The sequence below is a fragment of the Sylvia atricapilla genome, chromosome 15, assembly GCF_009819655.1.
Source record: "Sylvia atricapilla isolate bSylAtr1 chromosome 15, bSylAtr1.pri, whole genome shotgun sequence".
In the NCBI taxonomy this organism is placed as follows: Eukaryota; Metazoa; Chordata; class Aves; order Passeriformes; family Sylviidae; genus Sylvia; species Sylvia atricapilla.
In genome coordinates, this window is record NC_089154.1 from 5,022,028 (window position 1) to 5,038,682 (window position 16,655).

General features: G+C 46.3%; 2 protein-coding genes and 1 pseudogene across 5 annotated transcripts in view; 1 reads left to right on the plus strand and 2 right to left on the minus strand.

Moving 5' to 3' along the window:
- RNF216 (ring finger protein 216) overlaps nt 1-5,488 on the minus strand; it is a 76,544-nt gene extending 71,056 nt beyond the window's left edge. The window contains exons 1-2 of the mRNA XM_066329792.1: nt 5,403-5,488; nt 4,644-4,755 (exon numbers count right to left, since the gene is read on the minus strand). The gene's annotated coding sequence lies outside the window, so the exon portion shown is untranslated. The remainder of the gene's footprint in view (nt 1-4,643; nt 4,756-5,402) is intronic.
- A 1,456-nt stretch (nt 5,489-6,944) lies between these two features.
- Nucleotides 6,945-16,655, minus strand: part of SMURF1 (SMAD specific E3 ubiquitin protein ligase 1) — a 47,671-nt gene continuing 37,960 nt past the window's right edge. For 2 of the 4 annotated variants that reach the window (XM_066329807.1, XM_066329805.1), the window contains exons 15-18: nt 16,470-16,590; nt 15,205-15,406; nt 14,309-14,384; nt 13,175-13,641 (exon numbers count right to left, since the gene is read on the minus strand). In XM_066329807.1, the coding sequence (XP_066185904.1) occupies nt 13,542-13,641; nt 14,309-14,384; nt 15,205-15,406; nt 16,470-16,590 (499 nt within the window). In that variant the 3' untranslated portion in view covers nt 13,175-13,541. Of the gene's footprint in view, nt 9,705-12,120; nt 13,642-14,308; nt 14,394-15,204; nt 15,407-16,469; nt 16,591-16,655 lie in introns of those variants that run through there. The other 2 variants (XR_010744753.1, XM_066329806.1) reach the window with 2 other exon arrangements.
- Nucleotides 9,704-16,655, plus strand: part of LOC136367941 (zinc finger matrin-type protein 2 pseudogene) — a 161,659-nt pseudogene continuing 154,707 nt past the window's right edge.

A 16,655-nucleotide genomic window follows, 5' to 3' on the forward strand; every position in this document is an offset into this window, starting at 1 on the left:
TTCTGAGACTACTAAAGTTCACAAATGAATGAATTATGAGCTAAAAAGCAAGGAAAGAAGAGCTGCATGTTAATACTCCAGGTCCACAGTCCTGTAGATTAACGAGACTGTACAGTACCCACTGATCCCAAGGCAAACAAACATTTCACAGACACAGGACTACAAAAACCACCACAGGCCACAGCCAGGAAGTTACACAGGCTGCACTCAGAGCAGTTGCTAAGGACAGACTTTTTCAGGCAGTTGAATCCTGTGCCCACCCTTGGTCAACACACTCATGTCCAGCACCAGGTGAGTCCTCACAGCAGAGCAGAAATTCTCTTCCTGGGTGGTGCAATATCAGACAGATTATTTAACTACCTTGGCTGGAGGGTCAGTAAAAACAGCCACAAACTGTTAAATAAACACAACCACATTGAGCTGAGGAGCACTCTGCACACACTGTGTCCAAGGCAGAGGTGCATTCCAGCTGCTGTGAGCTGGTCTGTGCTAGTCCTGGCAGATCCAAGGGCACCTCCCAGTTGATACACAATGAAGCCTGCTCCACTATGAAAGGATTCTGCTGTAACAATCTACAGAGAACTGTTTACATTAGCCAAGTTACTGCTCCCAGGTCTTGCTCATCCGTAGCTGGAAATCCCGGCAGCATGGGAGGCATTAAATGCCCTACCCTGCTGGTTTCCTGAAAGGAGAAGAGAGCTGCTTTTCCTGCCTCCCCATTATGCTGCTGCTGTCATCTCCCTCAAATTGCATTTCAGCAGACGACAGCAGAGCAGGGAGAGGAGGAAAGTCCTCAGCAGCATCGTGGCTGTGCTGCAGGCAGCTGTCAGCACTGCTGTCCCTTCCCTCTGCCAACCCCCAAAATGCGTTTGCCCAACAGAGCTTGTACTTGCCCAGGGGCACATGGGCCAGTGCTCCTTCCAAGACCAGCCTTCGAGCAAAAATTATCTGCAAGAAGCATCAGGGAGAGGTTTTCCTTCCCCCTCCATCACACAAAAATCCGTGTCTTTGGGATGGGATTTGGAAGTAGAAGTGTAAATCCATTCCTCACTCTGGTTTTGCAAAGGTTGCAAAAAAGCCAGCCCCTACCTTCCTCCAAGGAATAACAGGAGCAGGGCCCACAGCTTGGTAAGAGCATGTCAGTCAGGATAAAGCAGTACAGGAGCCTTCTGCAAGGAGTGCTTTGGACAAAACATATTACTTGAGGCCATTTTTCATTCTTATATTCACCCCAAAAAAAGATTCCAGCTAGCACAGATCCTGACCACCTCGTACTGCAGAGCAGTATCACGTGATGCCTCTACAGATCCCATCCAAATGTTTCCCTGAATAATGCATACAGTTGCTTGGCTTCCTTGCAGGGGAGAGCAGGCTGAGGGGTGAGCAACACCATGCTTGCCCTCCTAGGCCAACTGAAAACATTTCAGGTCACCCTGACACCCACAAACACTCCCAGTTTTATTTCAGCTCATCAACTTCACTTCTTGTTAGGAGGGGCAACCACAGCCTCCAAAACTCACCCTGAGAGCAGCTGGGCACCACCAGCATCAGCACAGGAGTGGGACTTCCTAAAGCCAGGGAGGAAGACACACATTTAATTTAAATTCCCACTGACCTGGGTCTGGAGCACTATGAGGTGACATCGTGGCTCGGGGTAGCAGCTGCCCCACAGCGAAATCTTTCCCTAAAGCCCAATGCTTTTTCCACTCAATCAGGCACTGACAGTTCCCCTCATGAACGCAGGGAGGGAACCACAGCAGGGTTGGTAATTAGGAGAGAGGTGTCATTCAGATGGAATATCATTTCCAATCGTCAGGAATTAAGCTTTCTCAAGGATTGTTACAAATTTGAAACCACTGCAAGCCCTTAAGCACTGACCCAGAGGAAAAATATCACTCCCGAGATAGTCCAAAATAAACCTGAAATTCTATAAAAGTGACATGAAGGCTGCTGAGAACGAGATTATCCCAGCTCACTGAGACACTCATTATCTCTCATCTTGGTGTTTTGGCAAGGATAACTTATTCAAGCCACTAGGACACTGCTAAGTGGCTTTTTTCCCCCTCTCCTTTTCCTGTTTTCTCTGCCTGCTCCTCCCCGATTTCCCACTTCCAGTAACCTGCTTAAAAACAAAACTAGTCCGGAGTAATGTTGACCAGCCTGTTCTTCAGCTCCTTTTCAAACACAGGAAGTCCCAGCCTGTACACGAATGACCTTATCTCCTGGGCTGCTCCTGGGAGATAGCTGCTGTCCCCAGGCAGCCGAGTGTTTCACACCTTCTGCTGTATTTAAAAAGGCACCTGTCCCACTGGGACTGGGCCTACTGAGAGTAATCCCAGTTACATGAAGCAGCTGGAAACCCCACCATCACTTCAGTGCACACACAGGCTTTGGAGACTATTAATGCCTCATCTTTAGTTATGGTGATGTCCAAATTCAATAATTTAAAGGGAGTCTTAAAATATCTCCGGATCAAATCAATCTGCAAAAAACCACCCCGAAAAAAAAAAAAATCCCAAACTTCCAGTGAGAGGAATTAGTTGTGCAGTTCTGACTGCTGCAGAAAGAATGCAGCCAATGGCAAGCCCCAACACCCAGCACTGCCAGTGCTCAGACACAGCAAACCACTCACAATGTCTTTAGAAAGATATAAATAAAAACAAGACACCCATTCCAAATTAATGAATGGGAGCTTCTTCCAGCAGGCACTAAACAACACCCGAAGGGCTCCACATCTCTTGCACTTGGGTTTGTGCTACCCCAGGTTGTTAATCAGCTCCTGGCCCCTGGGATATGCTTCCTGTCTCTCTCCAGCTGTGCTGGAGCCGCCGGGATTGTGTGTTTGCCCCACCTATTCTTGCCACAGGACTTTTCAGTGATTTGTGTCCAATTTCAAAGCACAAGTCTCGCCAGTGGCAGGAACGCCCACTGCATTCTCAGGCAGACAAAGCACTGGTCTACCCCGGAACTTGAACTTCCGAGGCATCTCCTGCACTCCAGCCCAGGAACAGACTGCCAGCACCCTGCTGGAATCCAGACTGTATCTTATCACCAGTAACACCTGCCCCAAGTGTCCTTCTAGGAACTGCTGTTCCTGCCCTGACTGCCTGCAGCCAAGCCAACCAGAAGGAAAACATCCTAGGAAGCAAGAAAAAAGAGATGGAAGAAAGCCTGTTACCACAATGCAGCATCTCCAAGCAGGCTGAATGTCTACAAACCTTCAGGAAATCTGTCTGAGTCCCTTCCCAAGTCTTGGTATTCCAGGCACAATCTCCTGTCAAGATGGTTGTTTATTAACATCCAGTCACACCACGAAGACACCCAGCACATGAAATCTATTAACGTGTTTACAAATGCAGAAGGCCTGATGTAAGGCAGTGGAATGTTTGCACAGCATTCATCCTAGAAATTAAAAGCACATATTAAAGCTGTAAATCCCACAGTTCTGGAATTAAAAGCTATCCCTGGAATCCTACTAGTCCTAAACAAAATGGGTTCTACCAAATGGCTTGAGCTGCACAGTCCTATGGCCCTGTACCAGTTCAGGGAGGTACCAGAACCTTCTCAAGATTCAGGTCTGCAGAATGCTGCGTCTCAGATTTCCTGCCTCACCTTCCAAACAGGTTGCTGGAGGAAAAACCCTCATGCCATCCCTCTCTGAAAGCAGGAGAGGCCACGTTAGCTGAGCATGCAAAGGCCACTCTCAATGCCTGACAGGGGACACCTGCCTTTCCCTCCACTGCTGCCACTGGAAACCTGCAACAGCCCCAAAGTGCATCAGGTGGGAGAGCAGAGATTGTTATGAAAGAGGAATCAATCTCCACAGAGATAGGGAAACAGAGATCTGCCCACAGGTCTTAAGACCAGGACTGGCTGTGTCTCTCAGGCACCAAGGTACTGAGAGATTCCCTCTAGAACTGCTGCCTGAAGCAAGGCAGGAACCTGCTGTTCCATAGGGAGAGAAACACGAGAGGGAATGCTCTGAAAAGCACATCAAGTTTTAGTCCCTCAGCATCATGCCTGGATTATAGAAATAAAAGTGCACAGCAGCTACATCAGCTTTTCTCTTTCAAAGCATCAGAGGTCTCAGGACAGTGACCAAACTGTAAGAAACTGTACAGAAACATCAACTACTAAACTTATTTGTATGAAAAGTGTTCTAAGCATCTGCCAGTAAGATTCCAAAGCAAGGTATTAGAGGACACTCAAAGACAACACTCCAGGTCATAAAGCACATGTGAGACGAAAGGAAAAACCTCCCGGGCTGGGCTGGCACGTGCAAGCAGCTGTTACCCACCCAGGGTTGCAGCCAGCACAGCTGCAAAGCTGTGGATCCATGGGATGACTCCTTAAGCCAATCTACATTTTGCCCACCCCAAAGCACTGCCCCGGGCGAGCTCACACTCCTCTCCTCACACACACACTGGAGTTGCCCACACCTCTTCAGCCGCAGACGACTTTGGTGGGATCCCGACCTCCCTCCAGCCATCTGGGGGAACAAGGTCAGCTCCAGGGGCAGAAAAACTCATTACATAAACGCAGCCAACATTACCGCTTCCAGGCTGTGCTCTGTCTACCACGCCGGGCCGGCACTCGGATCAATAGAGAAAGGAAAGAAGAGGAGGAAGAGGAGTATGTCTTACACTGATCCCTCAGCTCCGAGGACAGCTGTGTTTGGGGTTTCCTTCCTGCAGCAGCTCCCACAGCAGATGCCTGAAATGTCGAGACGTCCCAACGGCACCGAGTGCTCCCACACTGAACAGGGGGCAGAAGAGAACAATCTTTTACCCTCATCTCCCCACGAGAGGGTAAACCCGACACCCGGGCCGGGGGACCCGGGCCAGCCGTAAGGAGCTCCCGGAGAGTGTCCCCGGGTGTCCCTCGGGGCTGTGGGGGGACACACGGGTGGTGCACGGAGGTGAAGGGACCCCCTGGCCCCGGGAGGGGGAAGAAGGGACTGGACCTGAGGGAATGGAGGGCGGAGGGAAAGGACCCAGTCCTGAGGGGAGCTGGAGGGGAAGGAGGTGTCCCCGATCCTGAGAGAAAGCGAGGAAGGACTCGGCCTTAAATGAAAGTGGAGAGGAAGGGGAGGACGGACACGGGGAGGACGACGCGGGGGACCCGTCCCTAAAGGGAAGCGCTGGGGGGGGGAACGATCAGTCCCTGACGGGAAGAGAGGGGAAGGAGCGGCCCTGAAGGGACGCGAGCGAAGAGGGACGGAAGAAACGGACACCGAGCCCTGAGGGAACGCGAGGGCGGGGGGGAAGGAAACGACCCGTCCCTGAGGACAGGCCCCAGCCCAGAGGAGCGCCCAACCCCGCAGCGAGGGGTCCGGCGAGGCCCAGGGACGGCCCGGGGCGGCCCCTCCGTCCGTCGGGCGGCAGGGCTGTCCCGGCACTCACCGGCTCCGCGGGACGGAGGGGTCACCCCGGCACTCACCGACCCCACCGCCCCTCCGGCCCCGCTTCATTTAACCGCCGCTCCCGCCGCTTCCGCCCGGCCCGCGCCACGTGACCGCGCCGCCCCGCACCATAGAGAGACGGCGAGGGAGAGACAGAGTGGCGCGGGGGGACGGGCGGCGCGGGCGGGCCGGGCCCGGAGAACCTACCATAGAGAGAGGGGGACGGTCGGCCCGCGCCGCGCCACGCCCCCTGCCGGGCGGGCGGTGTTCCCGGGGGAGGGGGCGTGGCCAGGGCTGCACGTGTGTGCGGGGCGGGGCTGGGGGCGGGGCTAAAGTGTTTGGGTGCTCAGTAATGGGGGGTCCGGGAGCCCTGCAGGGGACCCCCACCCTGTCCCCCTCAGCTCTGGGTGCTCGTGGAGGTCAAGCGAGTGACAGGGAACCCCCCAGGACACCGCGTCTGTAGCTGGGGACGTCCTGCAGGAAGAGTAAAAAATGGAACTTGAGGGATGGAAGTGACTTGCCAAGCTGCCAGAAAAGGAGACAGCCGATTCATTGAGCTCTGCAAGATTTCCCGAGAGAAATGAGAAAATTTTAATTGCTTTTTCAAGAGGTTCACGTCGTAGAGAAGTCCTCGGGCTGCTCCTCTAGAGCACAGCCCACCCACTGGAGCAGGCCACAGGGATCCTCCTCAGCACTCTGAGCACCAAAAGGAAAGCAGAAATCAGGAAAACTTCACAAAAAGTAGTTGTTAAAGAAAACAGCAGTGCCAGTGTTTGACACAGCACTGAAGGACTGACACGATTTCCTGCTCCAGGTAATGAAACTGTTCAGTCCCAGCTGCTGGCTGACACAAAGGGTGGGCTACAGCAGCTCCCTGATCATTTGTTCATATTCTAAAATTACTCAAAGAATAAAAACCATTTTATTTGTGCTCCCTTCTTCTTTATTTATTAAACCAAATTATGGCCAGAAGAAACCCCAGCTTTCAGCATCAGGGAGGGAAGGCACTGCTGCAGCACACACCAACACTGAGCACCATCCTCAGACTTGCTCCTGTCCTTCTGCACTTGCAAAGCAGCAGTAATTAGGAGGAAAAAACCAAAAAAACACAAAAAAACCCAAAAAACAAACAAAAAAAAACAACAACAACAAAAAAAAAAACCAAAACCAAACCAAACAAAAAAAAAAAAAAAAAAAAAAACACCAAAAAAAAAACCAAAAACAAACAAAAAAAAACCCCAAAAAACACAAGAACAGGAAAGCAAGGATTCAACAACATCAGTGACTTTTTCTCCAGCTTTCATTAAGGGGGAGATTATAATTTCTTTCTGCAAACTGAGGTTTTGGAAAAGTAGCAGCACATATAATGAGATAAGAAGGGAAAACATTAAGGTGAATTAATGAAACAGTGTTTTCCCTACAGAGGACTTTGATCTGGCACTCCATATAGATCTGTTAAATCAGTTGCATTTTGATACTTTGTCCACTCTTTTCCTCTGATTCCCATAAATATTTTAACAAACAAAACAGTGGCTACCAAGAGTTTAAAGTTGTGAGTTTATTGCATATGTAACAAAAATGAACATGACCTCCTGGGTCCAGCCTACTATACAATCACTGTTTATTCCAGCTGGTTCCATAACCACATTAAATAGAACTAGTATTTCTTTAAATACTTTGATTTAGACATAAAATGAAACATTAGTGTACAACTTCCACAAAATAAATCTGCAATAAAAACAGTGGGAAGAATAACAAGGATAGCAGCAATACTTAAACATGACATTACAAAATAATAAATTAAAAAAATACATTATAAAGTGGTTGAGGAACAACAACAACAACAACAACAAAAATTTTAACAGATTAAAACCAGATCCATACTGTGTTTCTGGGAATTTGCTGTGCCACACGGCCCCGAACCTGGGCACTGGCTCCAGAGGGCTTGGTGGCTGGATCAGTAATTTACAAAATCTGTTGGATTTTTACAACCACCTCGACTTGAATTGAGGACAAACTGCTGAGCGAGCGCCGATGGCACCGTCTGAAGCTTGGAGCAGCCTTTTTGGAGCAGGGTCTTGTCTAACATAATGCCCAAGTGAACACTCACACCCATCCAACAGTCTCGTTTCTTCCCGGTGGAACACACGAGCAGAGTGGTGGTTTCCTACATCCCTGAGCGTAGAGTAGAGGCTGAGGAGCAGTACCAGGGCACTGCTGATGGAGCAGCTGCGGGGTTTGCCGTGGGACAGGAACGACAGACACGCTGTACCTGGTATTTCCTTCGGGTCAGATCCAAGAGTATCCGCGCACAAGGTGGAACGTGGAATGACAGAATGAACACGGGACTCGATGGTATTCTTTGGGCAAGTTTAAGAAGTAATAACCAAGTTCAAGTGCTGGCAGACCGAGTGGGAATGGACACACAAATTCAGACAGCTGAGGTTATTATCCCAGACCTCTGAGAGCCACTGGCTCAAGCCATGCTAACTCCTTGTTGGCATTTCATCCTTCCCTGGCCTTGGAAATGGGCACAGGAAGAACAGGCTGTGCCTCCAAAGCCATTCTTCCTTGCTTCTTGCTCTTCCTCCATCCACCCAACCAGCTTTAAGGCCTGCCTCAAATGCATGTACAGATTAAGACAAAAAATGTCTTTGTCATCACTGAAGTGGCACAAAATCGCAAAGACAAAACGACGGGAGAGGTGGTGAAGCTGTTGAAGAGAGAACTGAAATAATTTAAAAGACAGTGCCCTATTCTCATTACTGTCAGCATGGAGGAGGTACCTCGACAAGGGCTTTTAAATACAGCAAAAAACAGACGGACTTTTCGAAACAACAATCCTTGCCTATTCTTATTTTGTGCATTCAATAAAACACTGACCTAGCAAAGACATTAGGAACTATCTTATGTCAACTGGGTTGTTGACACAAAGCTACTTGACCTATGGATCTCCAAATCAGGGGCCTTTCCCTTCACCTCACTTGGTTTGTACTGAGCCAGTTGTGCTGCAGGTGTGACAGGATTTTTTTTAGGGGTGGGCTTTAGTATCTGGGTTTGGGGCTTGGGGTTTTTTACACTATTTTTAGTGAAACATCCACATGAGACTGCATGCAAAGCTTTTGGGCAATAATCCATTTGCATTTTTCCTATCTGACTGGTTTATTGCACATTCAAAAGTACTGAAAGGATTAAATACACTCTATGAACAGGTTTCACTCCAAAGCAGTTTGGAAAATTCAGGGTTGTGGGGACTCTGCTACTCAGCCCGGGACCATAGGGATGCTGTCTGCCAACTGCTGCACATCCAAACAATCAGAACTGCAGAAACTGGTCTCCAAGTGCCAAAAGATCCCTACAGAACATGGGGCTGAACATGCCTCTCCTGTACAGTCCTGCAGGATGAGCATCTTTCGCCACCCTGTGCAAATCTCACAATATGATACAATTTTACACCTCCAATACGACTCCTGACAACAAATCACAAGAATTATGATCAATGGCAAAAAGAAAACCACAAACAAACAAAACAGAGAAAGATGCCAGGGTTTTGACAAGTGTCTACTTCCTGTCCTATCACAGTTTAAAGCTATTACCAAATTAAATTTAAAAAACAGACAAAATATAAGTATTCCAGTAGACATCTCTTAAGGATAGGCTCTTAACCACAGCTGAATTTCAATGCACTATTCCATAAACATAACATCTATTAAGTGTTTCAGTCATGAATCTCTCTAAAAATCAGGCTTGCCAAAGAAAAAAAAAAATCCTATACAAGCAGGTCTGCTTAAGTTTAGACATGTTTGATAGGTAACTGGGTCTCTCTGAAGCCATGTTATTTGTTAAAATATTGTATTATCTTGGTGCGCAAAATGGAAAAATGTTAGTGATTCAGTGTCTTAGGTTACAATGTAAGATGTAACCAGAAGTATATTTTCTATTATTCACCATCTGTTAAACCCAAGTGGGGCAGTGTTGTCTCTTCCATGACACATCCCTGATAACTCCACCCAGAGGGATATCATCTGTTAATGGGCCATCAAGCCTCACTGCTTCACTGATAAAATTACATCATTCCATTGTGAGAAGCTCCACCCAGCAGGAGGAGCCAAGCATTCCTACACGGATATAATCTGAGCTTTAGAACACCACAGTCAGCCCTCACCTACTGCATTCCCAGAGGACAAGAGCTACATAACCACCACTGGACCTTCAGAGGAAGACCAGACCCTTCTACAGGATCACTGCTTCAAAAGAACCACATCTATCACTCCAAGAGGACTGCAGCCACCACTTACTCGGACTGCCACCACCACTCTGACCAACAGGGTGTCAGATCCTATCCTGACTCTGCTCTCAGCTCACCATGGCATCGGGCAGTGGGATCAAGAACGTGGACTTCTGCCAGAAGTGGGACAAGAATGAATACAAGAAACTCACAGAGAAGCAGCTCACAGAGGAGAGAGAAAAGAAAGATGGAAAACCAGCTCAACCTATCAAAAGCAAACTTCTGCAGCACCGAGACTACAAAGTGGACCTGGAATCGAAGCTGGGGAAAACCACTGTTATCACCAAAACTACCCCTCAGTCAGAGATGGGAGGGTATTACTGTAACATATGTGACTGTGTGGTAAAAGATTCCATTAACTTCTTGGATCACATCAATGACAAAAAGCACCAGGAGAATCTGGGCCTGTCCATGTGGGTGAAGCATTCCATTCTGGACCAGGTGAAGAAATGCTTTGAGGTGAACAAGAAGGTACAGGAGAAGCAGAAGGACTATGACTTTGATGAGAGGATGGAGGAACTCCGTGAGGAGGAGGAGGAGAAGGCCAAAGCCTACAAGAAGAAGCAGAGAGAGAAGAAGAGGCGGGCAGAGGAAGATTTGGCCTTTGAAGAGAATGATGACATGGCAGCCGTGATGGGTTTCCTGGGTTTTGGCTCAACCAAAAAGAACCACTGAGCAGCTCTGAACTCTCCTCTCTCTCTAGAAGAGAAAGAGGATAACTCTGAGGAAACTGGATAACTCTTCAAAGATATAATTGAGGACTTGTACATAAATCTGCCAGTAGAAGTTGGCTGGAAGAGTTGAAAAGCGATTCCATGTTCTACCTGTGCTGCAGATCATGCCCTGCCTCTCATTAGCTTCCCTTCTTCTGTGTCCTACATCTGGCTGCTCAGCTGCTCTGTGGCCATTCATGTGCAGAGATTTGCTACAATTTTTTGTCAATAAAGTGCAGCCATTCTACACAGGTGGCCTGGTTCCTTTTGTGGTTTGTCCCATAATTTCAGTAACTATAAGGTAGGGGGCAAATTTTTCCCCATAACTGGTCTAGGATTAAGCCAATGAAAAAAAAGGTGTGTACAGTTTGCCAGAAATAAATGGAACATTTTATTGGGGACACGATGCCTCTGGTCATCAGGGACGAGATGCAATGTACCAATGGGCTCATGACTGAGGGAGGGGTGGACTTGACCATGGACAATATCTCACAGGTCATCCACAGCTGTGAGACCTACGCTGCAATCAAAGAAGCCAAGTGAGTGAAGCCTCTGTGGTATGGTGGAAGACGGTCCAAGTATAGGAATGGGAAAGCATGGCAAACTGACTACATTACCCTTTCCCAAACTCACCAAGGCAAGCACTATGTGCTGACCATGGTGGAAGCCACCAGTGGATGGTTGAACACCTACCCTGTGCCTCATGCTACTGCTTGGAACGCCATCCTGGGCCTGGAAAAACAAGTCCTATGGAGACATGGCACCCCTGAGAGAATCGAGTTGGACAGTGGGACTCATTTAAAGAATAACCTTACAAACACCTGGGCCAGAGAACATGCTATGAAATGGATATATCATATCCCCTATCAAGCACCAGCTGCTGGGGAAGTTGAATGGTGCAACAGACTGCTTAAGACTACCCTGAAGGCACTTGGCGAGGGGACCTTCAAAAATTGGGAAGTGAATTTAGCGAAGGCCACCTGGGATGGTCAACACCCAAGGGTCCATCAATCGAGCTAGTCCTGCCCATTCTGAACCCTTGCACACAGTGGATGGAGATAAAACCTCTGTGGTACACATGAAAGGTATTTTAGGAAAGACTGTTTGGATTGGTTCCACCTCAGGCAAAACCAAACCCATCCATGGGATTGTTTTTGCTCAAGGACCTGGTGGATAGTGCAGAAAGATGGGGAAACCTGTTGCGTACCACAAAGAGACCTTATCTTAAGAGAACTGTGTGTAAGGTGTCATTGTGTATATATATAAAAGCAGAATTTTAAGAGGGTATTGACTTGGGTATGATGCAGATGTTAACAGAATAAGGGGTGGATAATGTCAGGTTACAATGTAAGATGTAACCAGAAGTATGTATTCTATTATTCACCATCTGTTAAAACCAAGTGGGGCAGTGTTGTCTCTTCCATGACACATCCCTGATAACTCCACCCAGAGGGATATCATCTGTTAATGGGCCATCAAGCCTCACTGCTTCACTGATAAAATTACATCATTCCATTGTGAGAAGCTCCACCCAGCAGGAGGAGCCAAGCATTCCTACACGGATATAATCTGAGCTTTAGAACACCACAGTCAGCCCTCACCTACTGCATTCCCAGAGGACAAGAGCTACATAACCACCACTGGACCTTCAGAGGAAGACCAGACCCTTCTACAGGATCACTGCTTCAAAAGAACCACATCTATCACTCCAAGAGGACTGCAGCCACCACCCTGACCAACAGGGTGTCAGGTCCTATCCTGACTCTGTCAGTTTAAGCCAGTGTTTCTGTATTATTGCCTTGTTATATATACTAGTAAAGAACCGTTATTCCTATTTCTTTGCCTGAAAGCCTCTTAATTTTATAATTACAATAATTTGGAGGGAAGGGGGTTACATTTTCCATTGCAAGGGAGGCTCCTGCCTTCCTTAGCAGACACCTGTCTTTGCAACCAAGACATTCAGGTATTGGATTTGCTTTCATTTCCCCTGTGTTAGAGAACAAACCTTTTAATATTAGTTTCAAATATTGGAAAAACTAGCCTTATATGGCTCTCTGGAGAAATCTTCATCCCTACAGAACTGAAGTCATAAATTCTTCCAACAGCTTTCTGTAACATTTAGAATGTATTGACTATATAGTACCGCTTCTACCTCAATCTCCAAATAAACCTTTCACAAGGCCAAAAAATTTGAAGCAGCAGTTTGCTCTGTTAACTTGACTTTTAGTGATTTCCATGGGAGTCTTAGAATTTAAAGTCACACAAACACATCTTAGGTAAAACAGTGGCACAGAAATCACAGCTTTGGGATTGAATGGATTTTTATCCTCTGTCTCCTCCTCACGAGGCTTCTCTGCAAAGTACTTACATCTGAACAAACTATGGAAAGTAATTCCGCAGAAGGAAAGAATTGTTTTCACGTGCAAAACAATTAGACTTCAGCCAGGACAACCAAAAAGAAATCATACAATACCGTTTAAGCTATCCCAGATTCCTTCACTTTTCTCAAGGTGAGCCACAGCTTCCACTGGGAGCTTCCTGCCAAGGCAGAACTTGGATTTCTTTGCCTTTCATTTAAGTGTTCATGTGGAGGTATTTTCTGCTAGTTTACTTTTTAAACAGATGTTTAAAATGTGCAATGCAAATAATGGTGCCAGTCAGACACTCTGCACCTGCTGGACTCTACAAAGGCTCAAGCTTGATTTAAGACAGACTAACCAGGTGCACCTGCCAGTTGCAAGTCCTGAGCAAATTAAGCTCATTCTCAAATACACTTTGATTCTTCTATTAAAAAAGCCCCACAGGTTGCTGACCCTATCACAATATGTGTTACAAATCTAGCAGAATATCCTGTGTAACCAAAGCCAAATGCTGAACTTGGCTGCATTTCATTTCAGGGGGGATGGAAGAAGAGGGAAGGGGTTACTGTAACAAAGGGGTGAAAATAGAGTTGGGAACCACCAAGAAAAGCCCCGACCCTCCCCCCTTAATCCACGAGCAGTGGAAGGGAAACAGCCCCATCTCTAAGTTGTCAGAGTTCAGATGTTTCAGACAGCTTAGCAGGAAGTTCACAGCAAGCTTCTTCTAGCTTTTGATTTGGTGGTCCATGAGCTAGCATCTGTTTCCTTTGGTTGCTTTTTCATTCCACAGCAAACCCACACGTCTCTTCCACAGCTGTCAACAGCTTCTCATAAAGCTTCTCGTATGACTCATAAGGCGGAATGTCGATCCGGTTAAAGCTGCGGGGAAAGTAACAAAACACTGATGGGTCTGAAGTGCTTATTGGGGGAAAAGATGTAAGGAAGCTACATATAGATAGAAATTGCAAAAACTCTCAGCTGCCTCAGTGCCAAATGAGACAAGATGAAAAACAACTATTTCTATAGCAGGAATGCACAGCTTAATAGGGCAGCGTTTGAGATGATGAGGAGGAAGAGGCAGATGCAGGAGACTCACAAAGAAAAAGCAACACATCAGGCAGGCCCACTCCCTGCACTGCCTGCAGACAGTCTGCTGCTGCTGACACCATTTCCTGCCCCTGATGGAGTGAGATTTCTGTGCAAGGGCTCAGGCTGTGCCTTTACTGCACCAACAGCATGAGCTTCCAACATCTGACAACCTTTCTTTGTAATAAAGAAATAAAGAAATGAAGAAATAAACTTACAAACGTCTCACTACCCAGAATAATCACCTCTGGAATAAATGAAAACCACAGATAGTATAGAAGACAAATCAAACTTTAAGAAAATCAAATTATTTTGCTGGCTGCAGAATGCAGATATACTCAAGCTAACAGAGTACACTTGGAGTCATCCATGGGTATCACATGCTTAACTCCTTCCCAGTACAGGGATGACTTCTTTTAATCAAGACAAAGGGAGAGGAAGTAGAGTGTTTCCATCTTACCAAGTGTGGGCTTTTGGAAGGTTGTCTGTATTTGCATCTATTAAATGGATGGTGAACAGTCTGGGTCCTGCAGCGCCTGTAGAACCTTAGACAGACATTCTAGTTAATGCACTTCAACCAAGCATCATTCACACACACGCATTTTGCTGTGTATAAAAAGGCAAGAGAGGAAATTACAGTTCCAGCTGCAAGCCTAAGTATGTCGCAGGCTAAATCTGTAGAGATATTTGCAGCTGATGAAGGGATGGCAGAAGAGATAGGGCTGTTTGTGACAATCATTTTACAGACTGGTATTTTGGTAAGCTGCTAAATTTGGTATTAATGAAGCTGCACCATGAAAAATGAAAATACTTAAGTGTATGAAGGTTTTCCTTGTAAAACAGAACTAGTATTTTAAGTTTGAACATCAATTTACTGTCAGCCAACAAATGGAATGTGATCAGGAGATCACAACAGCCAAGGACACTGCTGCATTTTTGATAAAAACCTGCAATTTCCAGAAATTTGCTTTAAAGCCTAACTGTGGCCAAACACTGAGGGGAATACACTTCTCACATGAAAAGGTTCTTTAGTCAGTCATGTATCCCTGTGCACATTTGCACGGAATGATTTGAACCTCAGAGCACAGAGCTGTAGGAGACTGACAAGCCAAAACTGACAGCAGTCAAAGCACTGCACAGTAACAGATTTACCAGCTTCTATCACTATCAGCAACAGCCAAAGTGCTCAGCAGCAGCTGAGCTGCTGACAAATATAAAACTGCTCTCAGGCTCTAAAGTTTGCAAGTGCTTGACTTATCCAGTAATATGCTGATATTTTACAAGGGGCCTGTAGATACCACACCACTTTTATCTCTTTCTCCAACCACAGATTAACTCAGCCTCCACATCAGTCACCTTGTAAAGCCTTGAAACCTTGAAGTGGGACACGCGTCGAGCCCGTCACGAACTGCAGCAGCCTTGCCCTTCTTTCCTCATCAAACGTTTCCACTGCTTGCCAGAACCACTTGACAATGTTGCTGTCAGCCATGCAGTGCTTTAGGCGGGTGTTGGACTTCCAGTCATTCAGGTCTATCTTATCCAGGCCTCCTATGATCAGCTGTTAAAAGATTAGGAAGTGCTTTAAAGTCCAGAGTAATTTCAGGATTGCAGTTATAAAAACGCAGCCCACCACGTCAGGAAGCCTGGCATTGTTTAGGTGCTTCACCCACTTTTTTGGAGCAAGGTAACATTTCAAACCAGTAGAGAACTGGCAGTAAATCTCTCCAGTTTGAGAGCGGTGAAACTGACCCAAAGCAGTGCTTTACCAGCATTAGAACTTTCACAAGCAACTAAGAGTCAGAAGCCCATGCAAGACTTGTTTTATTAAATCTGTACTCCCTGGAAGGTACAGCCTGTCTTTATGAGGGAACAGCATTGATTTGAAATAAGGCTGTGGCACAGCTCATCATTAGGGTAGTTGTGACTGCTCTGACATGGAGAATATTGAAATATTTAATGAATTTTTTATCTACCTTTTTAGCAAATGGAATGCAAGAACTTTGTGAGATTAACTAAAATGAATGAGTGACTAGCACAAAGCTAGTGCTTTCTATACCACAAATTATGAATGTTCCACAGGTGGTCTTAGTTTTTTTAGGAAGCAACACCAGAGGAAAAATTACTGTAACAGGAACTATTTTAAGAAGTAGCCTTTTGCACCTCAGGATCTGATAAGAAGACGTATTGATTTCTTTTCTATATGCTCAACTCTTCTATTTCTGTAAACCAATTCCTGCATGCAAACAGAAACAGCCATGCATGAAAAGTTACTGGACAAAACAGGTTCTGGGGTAAATAACATGTCTGGTCTTGCCAGCAATTTCTCAAAGTGGCAGTTTCCTCCTTCTCAGACCACCTGCCTGGAGCATAAGTCCTTGGATAGACACCATAGTGTATTTGTCTTTCCCTGTTTAAGTAGTCCTCTCAATAATATTAACCCAAAGAATGTCTAGAATAAACCTAAAAGGGTTTGGTTAAAAAAATACTCACTTTTCTGGTATATAAAATGGAATAAGTCCTGTGTTTTGTTTGTTTTGCTCGTTTTTGTTTGCTTTTTAAATCAGTGCTGGACTGTGGATCAAACAAATCACAGAACAATAATCCATGTGGATAAAACATACCTCAAGTTCCTTTTGGTCAAAAGGCTTAAGGAGATGTTGAGGAATAAGTTCATTAAAACCTTTCTGCAGAGCCAGGAACTGTGCCTCTATTCCTCTCATGAACCGCCAGTTCACATACAACCTGTGGGGGAGGAAGGAAAAAGTCAGGGGTGATGAGCTGGACAGGACTGGGATTTTTACAGCAGA